At 40.9% G+C, this 15,522-nt stretch overlaps 3 protein-coding genes across 4 annotated transcripts in view; 1 reads left to right on the plus strand and 2 right to left on the minus strand.

Moving 5' to 3' along the window:
- LOC133635876 (peptidyl-prolyl cis-trans isomerase FKBP14-like) overlaps positions 1–1,859 on the minus strand; it is a 41,047-nt gene extending 39,188 nt beyond the window's left edge. For both annotated transcript variants that reach the window (XR_009822134.1, XM_062029290.1), the window contains exons 1-3: positions 1,679–1,859; positions 1,294–1,393; positions 1,126–1,232 (exon numbers count right to left, since the gene is read on the minus strand). Coding sequence is in view for 1 of the 2 variants with exons in the window: in XM_062029290.1 (XP_061885274.1) it covers positions 1,126–1,232; positions 1,294–1,381 (195 nt within the window). In the remaining variant the exon portion in view is untranslated. The remainder of the gene's footprint in view (positions 1–1,125; positions 1,233–1,293; positions 1,394–1,678) is intronic.
- A 2,372-nt stretch (positions 1,860–4,231) lies between these two features.
- LOC133635546 (cytochrome c-like) lies at positions 4,232–10,888 on the minus strand. Its single transcript, XM_062028752.1, has 3 exons — positions 10,627–10,888; positions 4,735–4,916; positions 4,232–4,625 (listed from the first exon to the last, which is right to left on the minus strand). The coding sequence occupies exons 2-3, from the start codon at positions 4,901–4,903 to the stop codon at positions 4,474–4,476; spliced, it is 321 nt and encodes a 106-aa protein (XP_061884736.1). The 5' UTR covers positions 4,904–4,916; positions 10,627–10,888; the 3' UTR covers positions 4,232–4,473.
- Positions 10,889–12,054: 1,166 nt separating this feature from the next.
- LOC133636378 (uncharacterized) lies at positions 12,055–14,478 on the plus strand. The gene is made up of 5 exons (XM_062030372.1): positions 12,055–12,331; positions 12,386–12,517; positions 13,627–13,798; positions 13,953–14,105; positions 14,339–14,478. The coding sequence occupies exons 1-5, from the start codon at positions 12,055–12,057 to the stop codon at positions 14,448–14,450; spliced, it is 846 nt and encodes a 281-aa protein (XP_061886356.1). The 3' UTR covers positions 14,451–14,478.
- Positions 14,479–15,522: the final 1,044 nt, after the last annotated feature.

The following is a 15,522-nucleotide window of genomic DNA, read 5'->3' on the forward strand; positions in this document are numbered from 1 at the left end:
AAACGCCGCTGTACGGAGTGGTACACGGACGTAGGGAGAAGTACAGAGCGCCAATAAACCTTAAAGGCACTGCCTTTACATGCCGGCCCAATCACATAATATCTACGGCTTTTCAAACACACAAGTAAGAATGCAAGACATACTTGGTCAACAGCCATACAGGTCACACTGAGGGTGACCGTATAAACAACTTTAACACTGTTACAAATATGCGCCACACTGTGAACCCACACCAAACAAGAATGACGAACACATTTCGGGAGAACATCCGTACCGTAACACAACATAAACACAACAGAACAAATACCCAGAAACCCTTGCAGCACTAACTCTTCCGGGACGCTACAATATACAACCCCCGCTATCCCCTACCCCACCTCAACCCCGGCCCCTCAACTCCGCCCACCTCAACCTCCTCATGCTCTCTCAGGGAGAGCATGTCCCAAATTCCAAGCTGCTGTTTTGAGGCATGTTAAAAAAAATAATGCACTTTGTGACTTCAATAATAAATATGGCAGTGCCATGTTGGCATTATTTTCCATAACTTGAGTTGATATATTTTGGAAAACCTTGTTACATTGTTTAATGCATCCAGCAGGACATCCCAACAAAATTAGGCATAATAATGTGTTAATTCCACGACTGTATATATCGGTATCTATTGATATCGGAATCGGTAATTAAGAGTTGGACAATATTGGAATATCGGATATCGGCAAAAAAGCCATTATCGGACATCTCTACAAAGAACCATTAGATTAAAGTACAGTGTTTTATTTTCCTATATTCAAACACAGTGTTACTGCTCAAACTGTGTGTAATGTTACAGTGGCTAAAAATATGAACTATACTTGTTAAATAAAACCTCTGTCGTGTTTTTAATGAATACTTAGGTCTACTATGCTACTATATTGTAACGTCGGTCATTATGGTGGTACTTGTAGAGCGAAGTGTTTTCCGAGGTGCTACTTGGGGAAAAAAGTCTGAGAAACTCTGATCTAGGGTACATTTATTAATGATGAAAATCTATCTGCGGTGATTAATTTTGAGTTAACTATGAACAAACTGCGATTATATTTGAGTGGTTTGACAGCCCAAACGTGTGTCAGCTTGTGTGTCACCCACGGGGTCGCCCTGCTTCCAGCTGTGAGGCGGCGGCGGAAGAGGAGGAGGAGGCGGCGACGTCAGACAGCAGGCGTCGGACTTGCTGGGCTCGACCGGCAGCTGGAGGACTGGAAGGCAAATGAAAGCAGGGGACGAACGGCGTGACACCTCCACGTCAACACGTCTTACCTGAGTGCGGTGCTGCCAAGATGGAGTGATGCGTCCATGCAGGACTCAGGAGGACGTGGAAGGATGCTGCCAACACCACCAAGGCCATCCTGGCTGCGTCCTTAAGAAAAGGCACATTTAAAGAGATATACTCGTCGTCTAAAAGCACATTTTTGTTCCATGTCACTGTGTGCAGCATGGATGCACATTGTTCATTGCATTCATGCACTGATGCACGTCCAGTTAAAGTCCAAGGACTTGATGCTGGGCTTTATCTGCATGACAGCAACCACCCCCTTGGTTGCCAGGTGTTAGACATAGGCATCCCATAGGCATCCGTGCAGTCTTCCACCTCCCATAATCAGCAATAGTTGCTCATCGTCAATGAAAAAAAAACCTGTCTTACCGTCTTCTGCAAATTGTTGTCGCCTCTTTCCAGCCTGAACAAGTTGAGCGTGTTCCCTGCCTCACGAATTAATTCCAGATATTTATTCCTCTCTTTCGGCGACGAGTATTCCTCAAAAGATGCCAACGAGCTGAGCTCGAGTCCAGCTGCTCTGCAAGGCGAGCGCGACTGAAATGGCACGTTCAGCATGCGACTGGCACTGACGCTGCAAAGTGTCTTTTGCAGGGGAAACAGCACCACCTGCTGTATGCTTGTGTCTTTTGCAGGGGAGAGAGCACCACCTGCTGTAAGTTTGTGTCTTTTGCAGGGGAAATAGCGCCACCTGCTGCATGTTTGTGTCTTTTGCAGGGGAGACAATCAATCAATCAATCAAGGTTTACTTATATAGCCCTAAATCAGGAGTGTCTCAAAGGGCTGCGCAAGCCACAACGCTGCAAAGCGTCTTTTGCAGGGGAAACAGCACCACCTGCTGCATGTTTGTGTATTTTGCAGGGGAGACAGCACCACCTGCTGCAGGTTTGTGTCTTTTGCAGGCGAAACAGCACTACCTGCTGCATGTTTGTGTCTTTTGCAGGGCAAACAGCGCCACCTGCTGCATGTTTGTGTCTTTTGCAGGGGAAAGAGTGCCACCTGCTGCATACACTTACTGCATGTTTGTGTCTTTTGCAGGGGAAATAGCGCCACCTGCTGCATGTTTGTGTCCATGCAAGGTTTTGTTCTATTCCCCATTATGATGAGTTCCAATATTAAAAGCATTTTGATACGTATCTGACATCTTCAATCATTATTAAGGATGATTATTTATAGACTTTATCAAAGAACAGCAGGTACTTGATGTGATTGCTGATTTACCATTCTTCCTTTACCATTTGTAGTTTCGTTTCTATTACTCCCAAATGTAAATTCATTGTTTTTAATTATTTAATTCAAATTTAATCTCTAAAATATACAATTAATAATAATATATCAATTCAATATATAGGGCTATGCAACTGTTTTCTTTGAAAAGAAGTCACCTATATCTTTAATGAAGTCTGATTAGAGGTGTTTGTTCTGTTGTTTTTTTCCCCGGGTAATTCAATTCTAATCTCACAATGTAAAAATACACTGAAAATAAAGGTTAGTATTACTCACTTCTAAATAATTTATATATTGAATTAAATTGATTTGTATCAGTACCTTTTACGTTAAACATTTACTACTACTCCTACTTTACTAAATATTTGTTGCTTAGGTTTTGGTTGATTAATTTGTTTGCTTTATTTGACTACTTCATTTTAACATGTAACTTTTAAAGGTCTGATTGGATTAATATTTACTTAAATTTGAAGATTGTTGGATTTAATAAATAATATTGGGCGCAATATGTTGCCTCAATTTTATCGAGTACACTGTTAAAAAAATACATTGTAAAATCACAGCAAATTACGGGCTAGTAATTGCATTACTGTAAATGTGATTGTGAAATAACAGTTAATTGCTGTGAAATATAATGGTATTGTCATTTTTACAGTCATTTGTTGTAATGTTACAATATATTTTGATTACAGTAATCTGCTGTGAAGAAATACTGTTAAATGCTGTAAAATCCTGGTAAAACGTTATAATGTAGTTACGGTGTATCTTTTTTATTGGAGGATTATTTGTGTCTTTATCACGAAAGCTTTTTTTTTACTCTGAATTTATGTCACTGAATTTTTTGCATTTGAAATTTGTGAACTGATTTTTTTTTTTTTTTTTTTTGCATCAAATTTCATTCAATACAAATCTGTGAGGAAATGTGTGCATTTGAAAATTCAGTTTGGCAAAATGCGGTGTTTTTAAATTGTGTAAAAATTCTGTGTTAAAAAAGGTATTATATAAAATAGGAAGTACATTTGTGTAACTGATTTTGCAGGTTTGAATTTTGTTAACTGAATTTTTTACATTAAAGTTTTCATTAAATACAATATCAGTGTATAAAAAAATAGTGTAAAAATATTCAGTGTAAAAAAATAATTGTATACAAATTAGAGGTAAAAACAATCAGTGAAGCAATACTGATGCTGATTTTTTTAATGTTTTTTTTTTAATGAAATTGTCAGCATAGGTTGATGTGAAAAAAGTTTTGGTAACAAAATTCAAACGCACAAATTCATTTACATAAATTTAAATAAATAAATGATAAATGGGTTATACTTGTATAGCGCTTTTCTACCTTCAAGGTACTCAAAGCACTTTGACAGTATTTCCACATTCACCCATTCACACACTGATGGAGGGAGCTGCCATGCAAGGCGCTACCAGCACCCATCAGGAGCAAGGGTGAAGTGTCTTGCCCAAGGACACAACGGACGTGACTAGGATGGTAGAAGGTGGGGATTGAACCCCAGTAACCAGCAACCCTCCGATTGCTGACACGGCCACTCTACCAACTTCGCCACGCCGTCCCCCCCATTTGTGTACATAATAAAGACACAAATGAACCTCCATACTTTTTACAATGTATGGTACTTTCTTTGCATCCTTTCAGACTCAGTCTGACTGTAAACAAATGAAACATAACTCAGGATATCAAATAATTCATTGTATTGCAAATGTTGAGGCACAGTACATGAAATCAAGTACAGTATGTGTCGAGTTTACATTGCAATAAGCCTGATTGTAGACCAAATATAAAAATATTATAGTTTAGGAATTAAAAGGAGGCTTGTAAACAAAAAATGTAACAGTAACAAATGTGTAAAGTAAGAGTTGCCAAATGTAAACTTTGTAAGTGTGGTGCACACTTACAGCACGGCCATTTGTTTGTCTGCCTACTTGGGCGAGGTGGCGTCCTTTAAATACGCGATGATGTCTTCTCTCTCTTTTTTCTTGCGCAGACCGCTGAATATCATCTTGGTACCGGGAATGTATTTCTTTGGGTTTTCAAGGTAGACCATCAGGGTGTCTTCACCCCACACGATACCTAGAGCAGAGGGAAAAACCACATTAAGTCCAACTAAGCTCGACTGAAAAAATAACTCCAATGGTGACTGGAGTGTATGAAAAAGACGTTCTACATTGCGGCTCCGCACCTTTGTCCTTGTTGGCCTGCGTGTAAGTGAAGCCGGGGGCTTGTCCGGTCTTCCTCCCGAACAGGCCCCACAGATTGGGCCCCGTTTTGTGTTTGCCACCTTCCTCCACGGTGTGACACTGGGAACATTTCAAAACGAACACCTTCTTGCCTTTGCTGACGTCTCCCATGGCCGGTGTTCAGCTGGACGCAGACAGGAAGTTACGTCAGAGACAAGGCGTTGGGACATCAGAATCAGAATCAGAAATACTTTATTAATCCCTGAGGGGAAATTAATTAATTTTCAGCACAATCCCATTCAAGATCAGACAAACATTACAGGGAGACAGAACAGGATCGCTGACGGGTCTGCCAACTTCCGGCGCCCCTTACAAAAAAAGTGAGAAACTGGTAAAAAAAATTCAGTCTAAGCCTGGGCCCCTGGAGAGGGGCCAGACTGAGGCCAAGGGAAAAAAACCTCATAGTCATAGTACACATAAGCATGTGTATAAAAGGGAAACATCAACATCAAAGAACACACAGGACATTAAAGACATTAAAGGCCTACTGAAAGCCACTACTACCGACCACGCAGTCTGATAGTTTTTATATCAATGATGAAATCTTAACATTGCAACACATGCCAATACGGCCGGGTTAACTTATAAAGTGCAATTTTAAATTTCCAGCTAAACTTCCGGTTGAAAACGTCTATGTATGATGACGTATGCGCGTGACGTCAATCGTTGAAACGGAAGTATTCGGACACATTGTATCCAATACAAAAAGCTCGGTTTTCATCGCAAAATTCCACAGTATTCTGGACATCTGTGTTGGTGAATCTTTTGCGATTTGTTTGATGAACAATGAAGACTGCAAAGAAGAAAGCTTTAGGTGGGATCGGTGTATTAGCGGCTGGCTGCAGCAACACAACCAGGAGGACTTTGACTTGGATAGCAGACGCGCTATCCGACGCTAGCCGCCGACCGCATCTATGATCGGGTGAAGTCCTTCGTCGCTCCGTCGATCGCTGGAACGCAGGTGAGCACGGGTGTTGATGAGCAGATGAGGGCTGGCTGGCGTAGGTGGATAGCTAATGTTTTTAGCATAGCTCTGTAAGGTCCCGTTGCTAAGTTAGCTTCAATGGCGTCATTAGCAACAGCATTGTTAAGCTTCGCCAGGCTGGAAAGCATTAACCGTGTAGTTACATGTACATGGTTTAATAGTATTGTTGATTTTCTGTCTATCCTTCCAGTCAGGGGTTTATTTCTTTTGTTTCTATCTGCAGTTAAGCCCGATGCTATCACATTAGCTCTGTAGCTAAAGTGCTTCACCGATGTATTGTCGTGGAGATAAAAGTCACTGTGAATGTCCATTTCGCGTTCTCGACTCTCATTTTCAAGAGGATATAGTATCCGAGGTGGTTTAAAATACAAATCCGTGATCCACAATAGAAAAAGGAGAAAGTGTGGAATCCAATGAGCCCTTTTACCTAAGTTACGGTCAGAGCGAAAAAAGATACGTCCTGCACTGCACTCTAGTCCTTCACTCTCACGTTCCTCATCCACGAAGCTTTCATCCTGGCTCAAATTAATGGGGTAATCGTCGCTTTCTCAGTTCGAATCGCTCTCGCTGCTGGTGTAAACAATGTGTAGATGTGAGGAGCCTTTCAACCTGTGACGTCACGCTACTTCCGGTACAGGCAAGGCTTTTTTTTATATCAGCGACCAAAAGTTGGGAACTTTATCGTCGATGTTCTCTACTAAATCCTTTCAGCAAAAATATGGCAATATCGCGAAATGATCAAGTATGACACATAGAATGGATCTGCTATCCCCGTTTAAATTTAAAAAAAAATCATTTCAGTAGGCCTTTAAAAGAGCAAAGCATGGCTAAGGCCCTGTCTACACTAAGCCGGATAACACCTTAAACGAATAATTATTTAGCCTAAGCCCCGTTTCAGCCACACTAAACCATCGTTTAAGATTCCCCTCCTTGGATATTTTTTTTACACGGGTAAGTGCGCCGTGTATTTCTTGAATTTCCGGCTTTTAGCTTTGTATGGACTCATTGATCGTTTACAAACTAAGTTCGGAGAGGAAGTGACAGCCGGAGCTAACCACTGGAAAGATGGAGGCGAGTCATCCAGATATGCCCGCGTTTCTCCTTCTTCTACATGTACAGACGCTTGTGGAAATCACACATGAATAACTTAAGAGAAAGCGAATTGCAGCTATTTGGGATACAACACATCTCAGACGGCAAGAGAACTTTCGAATGTCCAGGTCAGCTGTGATTCTACTTACCGAAAAACTTTGTCCATTTGTCGAAGGAGAGACAACGAGAATGCGGGCTCCCATGGATGTGATAAAAAAAGGTAGCGTTTGCTTTGTATTACCTGGCTGTCGAGGAAAACATTGAAAGCATTTGGACTGTCAAAGCAGACTGTATCAGTTATTGTCCGCCATGTATGTCGTGGACTCAACGTCTAGGTTCAGAGCATATAAAGTCACAAAAAACGAATGGACGATGAAGGTGAAGACAAAAGAGTGAGGAGTGTCCTGACCAGATATATAGATCCCTAGTTTGATTGATGTAAAATGTTCTTTATCACATTGTTTACGTGTGATGGCTCAGGTGTGATTCACTACAATAGGGCCCCACAGCACACAAGATTCCAGTTAATTGAATTACCACAACACTGGATATTGTTCAGATAAGTTACATTTAATTTAGGAACTTGCACACAAAGCAACACTGGAGGTGACTCTGACGTGCGGATTTTCCGCGCATGCGGAATAGGTCGCATTGCAGGGCGGACTGAGGGGGTCTTAAACCAGTGTTTTTCAACCTTTTTTGAGCCAAGGCACATTTTTTCATTGAAAAAATCGGAGGCACCCCACCAGCAGAGCTCATTAAAAAATTAAACTCAGCAGCCGATATTGACAATAAAATGTTGTTGTCGCAATTGTTGGATATGACTTGAAAGCATAACCAAGCATGCATCAGTATAGCTCTTGTCTCAAAGTAAGTGTACTGTCACGACCTGTCACATCACGCCGTTTGTTTTTGCTGTTTTCCTGTGTGTAGTGTTTTAATTCTTGTCTTGCGCTCCTATTTTGGAGGCTTTTTCTCTTTATTTGGTATTTGCCTGTAGCAGTTTCATGTCTTCCTTGACCGCTATTCCCCACACCTGCTTTGTTTTAGCAATCAATAATATTTCAGTTGTTTTTATCCTTCTTTGTGGGGACATTGTTGATTGTCATGTCATGTTTGGATGTAATCCAATCCAATCCAATCCACTTTATTTGTATAGCAATCCAATCCACTTTATTTGTATAGCAAACAACAGAAATGTTTCCAAAGTGCTGCACAACCATATTAAAAACAATATTCAAATATTATCCTTAGCTCCACCAATGACTGAATAAAAACAAAAAATAAATAAATATAAAACCACTATATAAACAATATAAAAATAAATAGGATTAAAAACGATTTTAAAGGGTAAAACCAATTAAAACAATAAATAGAAATCAAAATTTTAAAAACAACGAGGATCACACAACTCACGTAGTGTTAAAAGCCAAAGAATAAAAGTGGGTCTTAAGACGAGACTTAAAACACTCCACTGTGGGAGCAGTTCGAACATGGAGGGGCAGAGTGTTCCAGAGCTCAGGGCCGACCACAGAGAAGGCCCCTGGTTTTAAGTCTCGTTTTGGGCACCATGAGCTGGAGCTGGCTCTCGGAACTCAGACCGCAGGAATGTAAATTTGGATGAGGTCCGAGATATAATGAGGTGCCAGTCCATGTAAAGCCTTAAAAGCAAACAGCAAGGTTTTAAAATCAATTCTAAAATAAACAGGGAGCCAGTGCAAACTCTCAAGGATGTACTTTGTGGACGCCGTCTCTGCTCCACAGTAAGTCTTTGCTGTCGTCCAGCATTCTGTTTTTGTTTACTTTGTAGCCAGTTCAGTTTTAGTTTCATTCTGCATATCCTTCCCTAAGCTTCGATGCCTTTTCTTAGGGGCACTCACCTTTTGTTTATTTTTAGTTTAAGCATTAGATACCTTTTTACCTGCATGCTGCCTCCCGCTGTTTCTGACATCTACAAAGCAATTAGCTACCTGCTGCCACCTACTGATATGGATTGATTGATTGAGACTTTAATTAGTAGATTGCACAGTACAGTACACATTCCGTACAATTGACCACTAAATGGTAACACCCGAATACGTTTTTCAACTTGTTTAAGTTGGGGTCCACGTTAATCAATTCATGGTACAAATATATACTATCAGCATAATACAGTCATCACACAAGTTAATCTTTAGAGTATATACATGGAATTATTTACATTATTTACAATCCGGGGGGTTGGAAGTGGAGGGGGTTGGGGCGGGGGGGTTAGGTTTGGTTGATATCAGCACTTCAGTCATCAACAATTATATCATCTGAGAAATGGACATTGTAACAGTGTAGGTCTGACTTGGTAGGATATGTACAGCGAGCAGTGAACATAGTGAGCTCAGAAAGCATAAGAACAAGTATATACATTTGATTATTTACATTTGATTATTTACAATCCGGGGAGGTGGGATGTGGTGGGGGGAGGGTGTTAGTTTAGGGTTGTAGCTGTCTGAAGGTGTTCTTTAAGTGCGGTTTTGAAGGAGGATAGAGATGCACTTTCTTTTACACCTGTTGGGAGTGCATTCCATATTGATGTGGCATAGAAAGAGAATGAGTTAAGACCATTGTTAGAACGGAATCTGGGTTTGACGTGGTTTGTGGAGCTCCCCCTGGTGTTGTGGTTATGGCGGTCATTTACGTTAAGGAAGTAGTTTGACATGTACTTCGGTATCAGGGAGGTGTAGCGGATTTTATAGACTAGGCTCAGTGCAAGTTGTTTTACTCTGTCCTCCACCCTGAGAAGTGGGTAGGAGTGAGGTGTGATCTGGGGTGGAGGTCTAGAAGTAACCTGGCTAGCTTGTTCTGGGATGTTTGGAGTCTAGATTTGAGGGTTTTGGAGGTGCAGGGGTACCAGGAGGTGCATGCATAATCGAAAAAGGGTTGAATGAGAGTTCCCGCTAGAATCTTCATGGTGCTTTTGTTGACCAGAGAGGAGATTCTGTAGAGAAATCTCGTTCGTTAGTTGACATTGCCTCCCGCTGTTTCCGACATCTACAAAGCAATTAGCTACCTGCTGCCACCTACTGATATGGAAGAGTATAACGTGGTAAATCTGTCGATCTCCAGACAGTACAGACACTCAACACAGGCACATTATTTGCGGATTATAATTACTGGTTTGCAAAAAATATTTTTAGTCTTAGACTTAGACAAACTTTAATGATCCACAAGGGAACTTGTTCAACACAGTAGCTCAGTTACAATGATGGAAAGTGTAAGGATGGAAAGGACAATGCAGGTATAAATAGACTAAAAAAGCTATATATAAAAATAAAAAAATCTAACATATATACGAATATATACATAATATGTGTACAGAATAATTTATATACAGATATATTATATTATGTCTATAACATATATACGATAAAAAAGGTGAAATGAGATCATCTCCCACGGCACACCAGACTGTATCTGACGGTACACTAGTGTGCCGCGGCACAGTGGTTGAAAAACACTGTCTTAAACGACCATTGTGTGTGTGTGTGTGTGTGTGTGTGTGTGTGTGTGTGTGTGTGTACAAGGATAAGGTTAGGTGGGATTTACCCTGGATAACATTAGCCGGCTTAGTGCAGAAGGGGTCTAAGTTGTGAAATCAAGCAGAACTGTTCGTTATACATGTGGGCGAGCTCACACGGCTACTGTAACACATTGTTGACAAAAAATCTCTTCCGCCTGTACATTATTACTTAGTGATTCAGTAAACACAAGTAAGAATCCTTACCTTTCGGGGTGTAAAGGTAGGCTCGTACAAAAGCGGTGCCACCCTTTTTCCAAGTGAAGTTAGGCTTGTTTCACTTATCCAACTCTTGAAAACTAAAGTGTCGGGTTTCAGGAAGGTGTGTCTTGTCTGCTCGAGTCATCTCAGACAGGTGAGTTTACTATCAACATTCCCCGACACTTTTCATCATTTATTCAGAATGTCGGATTATTTATGCACATACTATGTGGAACATAATAATGTGGACGTAATCGTAAATTAACTTTTTTTTTTTTTAAATAGGAAGAGCGAGCAAGAGTGGGATCATTTCCGCATAATTGTGACGTCACGACCGCTCCCGCTGTCGTTAAGGCGCTATCTCGCTAGCTTTATCCATTTAAACACTTTGTTGACATTATTCGTTCTTGTGTTGGATTGTCATGAATGCACATATGTGCCCACAGGTATCAGGCAAAATATAATGATGTGGATGTGATCGCACGTAATGTATTATTTAAAAATAGGACGTGCGAGCAAGAGTGGGATCGCTTCCGCATAATTGTGACGTCACGACCACCCCCCTGTCGTTAACGTGCAATGTAACTAGCTTTATCATTTTAAACAGTTTGTTGACATTGTTATTTCAAGTATGGTGATTGTTTACACACAAATGCCAAGTGTAATATAATCATGTGTATGTAATCCCACGTGGTCTATGTTTAAAATAGGAAGAGCTTCCGCACAATTGTGACGTCACGACCACCGACGTTGTCGTCTCGCTAGTTTTATCTTTTTAAACAATTGTATTTATTTATTTAAGAAAATACATTTATTTACCTTCCAATTACAGTGCAATTGTAAATATTTCTACAGTAATAAGGAATACAAGTTGTATCCTTTTAAATGGTTGCTGACATTATTTATATATAATTCAATTATACACTGTATAGTTGAATTATTTGTAACAATGGCGTTATAATTTCTGGTATTAAGTGATTATTTATTTAAATATATTTTAAATGTAAAATATTATCATGTCATATGCCACGCCCACGCGACTCACCCCACGTTAATCTCTTTCAGATCGGAGGAGTCATAGTAGTGCCTGTGGTCAAGGCTCATATCGTTCAGTTTCGCTCCCACACCAACGGCACAACATCATTTTTACTTCATAAAATAGATTTACTGGTAGTAAGTAAGATACCAAAAGTTCGGAAATTGACACCTAGCCCATTTTGTGTAATCGGTGTTGAAAGCCGGTACTATTTTTCAGTGAGGCGCAGTGATATCTAGTGGGGAGTGGCGCGGTTTTGGTCACATGGACCAATCAGGTAGCAGCTTTATTCTAACAACATACCTGCTATGGCGACGACAACATCCGAGAGTGAAGAGGAACGAAAGACCTCAAAAGTTAGAAAAAAAGTGCGTAAAGAGGAAAATAAAAGATGCTGTATGCATCTTTCATCTGTGAACAATGAGGACGTCCAGCACTTCACTCGGACACGGTGGGACACATACAGAAACTATTTAAAACAGTGGCTTTGTCTGCAAGACCAGAACAAGCATCTGGCAGAAATCTATAAACATTGCTCGGATGTAGATTTTGACGCTATTCCTGACGACGCTGGGTTTCACGCAAAATGCTACCGACGTTTTACAGATAAATCTGCATTGTTTTATGCCGAGAAAAGGACCGCACGGGCGGTGGGAGAACCATCTGCAGCCGCAGGTCAGTCAGCAGGCACGTCTGAAACTCCCCGAAAGAAACTTCGATCTCGTTCAGGTTTGCCCGTTGCTTCTGCCGGCCCCGTCCTGCCAGCCATCTGTATAATTTGTCAAAAAGTGGAAAAGTACACTCGTGTGGGAGGAAAACGCCAGAGGGATCAACTCACACAAGCAGAAACCGTGTCGGCAGGTATGTGACACACACACACACACACACACACACACACACACACACACACACACACACACACACACACACACACACACACACACACACACACACACACACACACACACACACACACACACACACACGTGTGTGAATCTATAGTAATAATGTTACAGTACATAGCGTAGGATTGAAAGAATGTGTTGTTACTTTGTAATAACCAAATGGACCATTTATACACTGTCAGAGTTAAGGGGAGACCTTGGAATTTAAAAGTTTGAGAACCACTGGCCTAGAAAAGGAAGCCCCACCCATCCCCCCATATACCTTCACACCACAGCCCCAATCTCTCTCTCCCCCCCCCACACACACACACACACACACACACACCCCTGGACTGATTTACACATCACAACCCCCACCCCTCCCCCCGCACACCTTCACACCTCACCCCTCATCCCTGAACTGACTGAACTGTGACCACTACCCACATCCCTGCTGTGACTTCATGTCACCTCCACTGCTGCTACAATAATTGAAGAATGCATAGTGCACTTTATACATCATCATTGTCATATCATCCATTATCATCTTCACTGTGAACTGAATGTGCAATACTGCTTCTGTCTACTCATGCCCACTATAGATCTGTTGTAAGATCCACACTTTAATTTACTTTATCTTATTTCTTTATTTTTGTTTCTTATTTTATTTTATTATATTTATTAGTATTAAACATCCTTAGCATTTACATTTTTAGTAAGTTTATTGTAAGTGTGCAATATAGTTTAAGTTTATTCTTGTTTAATTTTTATATTCTGTGATTCTTTATTTAGCTTAAGTTTATATTTATATTTATATTTTGTGAATTTGCAAGGGGGACCAGCAAAATAAGCTTTTCATTGTGCAGTGTGACTGTCTGTTTATCTGTGCATATGACAATAGATATCTTGAATCTTGGAATGTTTAGCTGGGAGTTCAGCAGCTCACATCACAGAGTCGTAAATCACAGGGTCATAAATACCTCTCCAACCCCCCACTCAAGACACACACACACACACACACACTTTTTTACTTGTAAATCTCTGATTTTGCCAATAAAGCTTATTCTAATTATTTTTCTTTTAAAGGCCAGTTGCTGAAGGCAGCTGAGATTAAGAAAGATGCTGCCATTCTTCTGCACATCAACGACAAAGACTGTGTTGCTATAGAGGTCCGGTACCATAGGACCTGTTACAGACAGTACACCAGGTTCTTGTCACTGTCTACAGCAACGCACACTGCAACCAGAGATGAAGAAATGTGAGTAATTACACTGTACTGTCATTTTGCTCACATTTAAAAAGTAAAAAAAATTTCAACAACATGCAGCTTATATTTAGTTTTGCTTAAGATACAGCTTTGAAAGCATGACTCTTTGCACATGTTAAGTGTGTGTGTGTGTGTGTGTTTTCAGACAACCCTTTGCTGACAGCTACAACCTCTTCTGTGACCAAGTGATCCGTCAAAGGATTATAATTGACAAAGAGGTGCTGAGAATGGACAAGCTAAGGAAGTTGTTCGTGGACACCGTTAAGAAGCACGAAGATCTTGATGCTTCAGGCTACAGGTAACTGAAACAAAAATAATAAAATATTCATACTGAAAAGTTTATTATTTATAGATTTAGTCTCTCCCCATAAAGGCTATGAGAGTATGTTTAAAGTAATTTGATTATCATTGATGTGTGTGTGTGTGTGTGTGTGTGTGTGTGTGTGTGTGTGTGTGTGTGTGTGTGTCTGTGTCTGTGTCTGTGTGTCTGTGTGTAATGTGCTCATATTTCCCTTTAACTTTATGTTTCAGGAGGGATAAACTGAAAAGAAGGTTGGTCCGTGATTTCCCCCAGCTGGTTTTCCACTGCCCTCCCCAGCGCAACGTCTCTGAAATGGTTTTTGTGGAAAAAGTTTCTATCTAATGGGACCAACAAAGCAGCACTGGCAGAATTCCTCTTTGTTGCATGGCGAGATGCTGATCTCACCATTTTGGGCAGGGACTTCAGCTTGTACATAGCACATGGAGAACTGTGTCACTGTGTTACTGTGAAAGAGGGTTCACAAACTGTCAGTGCTGTTCACGAACTGACATGTGACCATGAGGAATGTGACACTAGGGTGTTTTTACATGCACAGCATGCTGCACAAGAACATCAAACTGTTGTCATCAAAAGCCCTGACACTGATGTGGCAGTGATTGCTGTAAGTCTTCAAAGAGCTTTACAGTGTAGCTTGTATTTTTTCACGGGAGTAGGCAACAGAACGAGGATCATAGACGTGGCTAAGGTGGCAGCAGCTCTTGGCAACAGTGTTTGTTCTGCACTCATTGGCATCCATACCTTCACAGGTTGTGACTCGACCAGTGCCTTTCATGGCAAGGGCAAAAGGAAGACATTTTCTCTTGCTTGTCAGAAAGACGAATACCTGACTGCGTTCTCAAATCTGGGCAGCAGTTTTAACCTTGACCAGTCTACGTTCAAAACACTGAGCAAATATGTGTGCCACCTGTATGGACAGGCATCTGCCAAAGACGTGAACGATGCAAGATACAAAGCATTCTGTATGGCATCGTCAGCTTTGCCAGAACTGTCCATTCCCCCAACAAGTGATGCCCTCCACCAACACTGCAAAAGGGCAAACTACCAAGCAGCAGTAATGCGACATTCCCTGACTGGTATGATGTGTGCCCCTTCACCCATTGGCAATGGATGGTACATTGAGGATGGGGAGTTAACAGTAAGATGGATGACTAGAAATCCTGCCCCAGATAGTGTGCTGCAGGTAGTCCACTGTGGTTGCAAGACAAGCAAATGTGAAACAGAAAGATGTTCATGTATGTCTGCAAAAATGTCTTGTACTGATTTATGTCACTGCCAGAACTGTGGAAATGTTTCAAAGGAAACAGAAGAAAGAGGTGCATGGGATGATGACACAGATGAAAGTGATATTGATGAGTAATTACGCACCATGTCACCATGTAAAATTTGCCACTTT

The sequence above is a fragment of the Entelurus aequoreus genome, linkage group LG20 (genome assembly GCF_033978785.1).
Source record: "Entelurus aequoreus isolate RoL-2023_Sb linkage group LG20, RoL_Eaeq_v1.1, whole genome shotgun sequence".
NCBI classification, from domain to species: Eukaryota; Metazoa; Chordata; class Actinopteri; order Syngnathiformes; family Syngnathidae; genus Entelurus; species Entelurus aequoreus.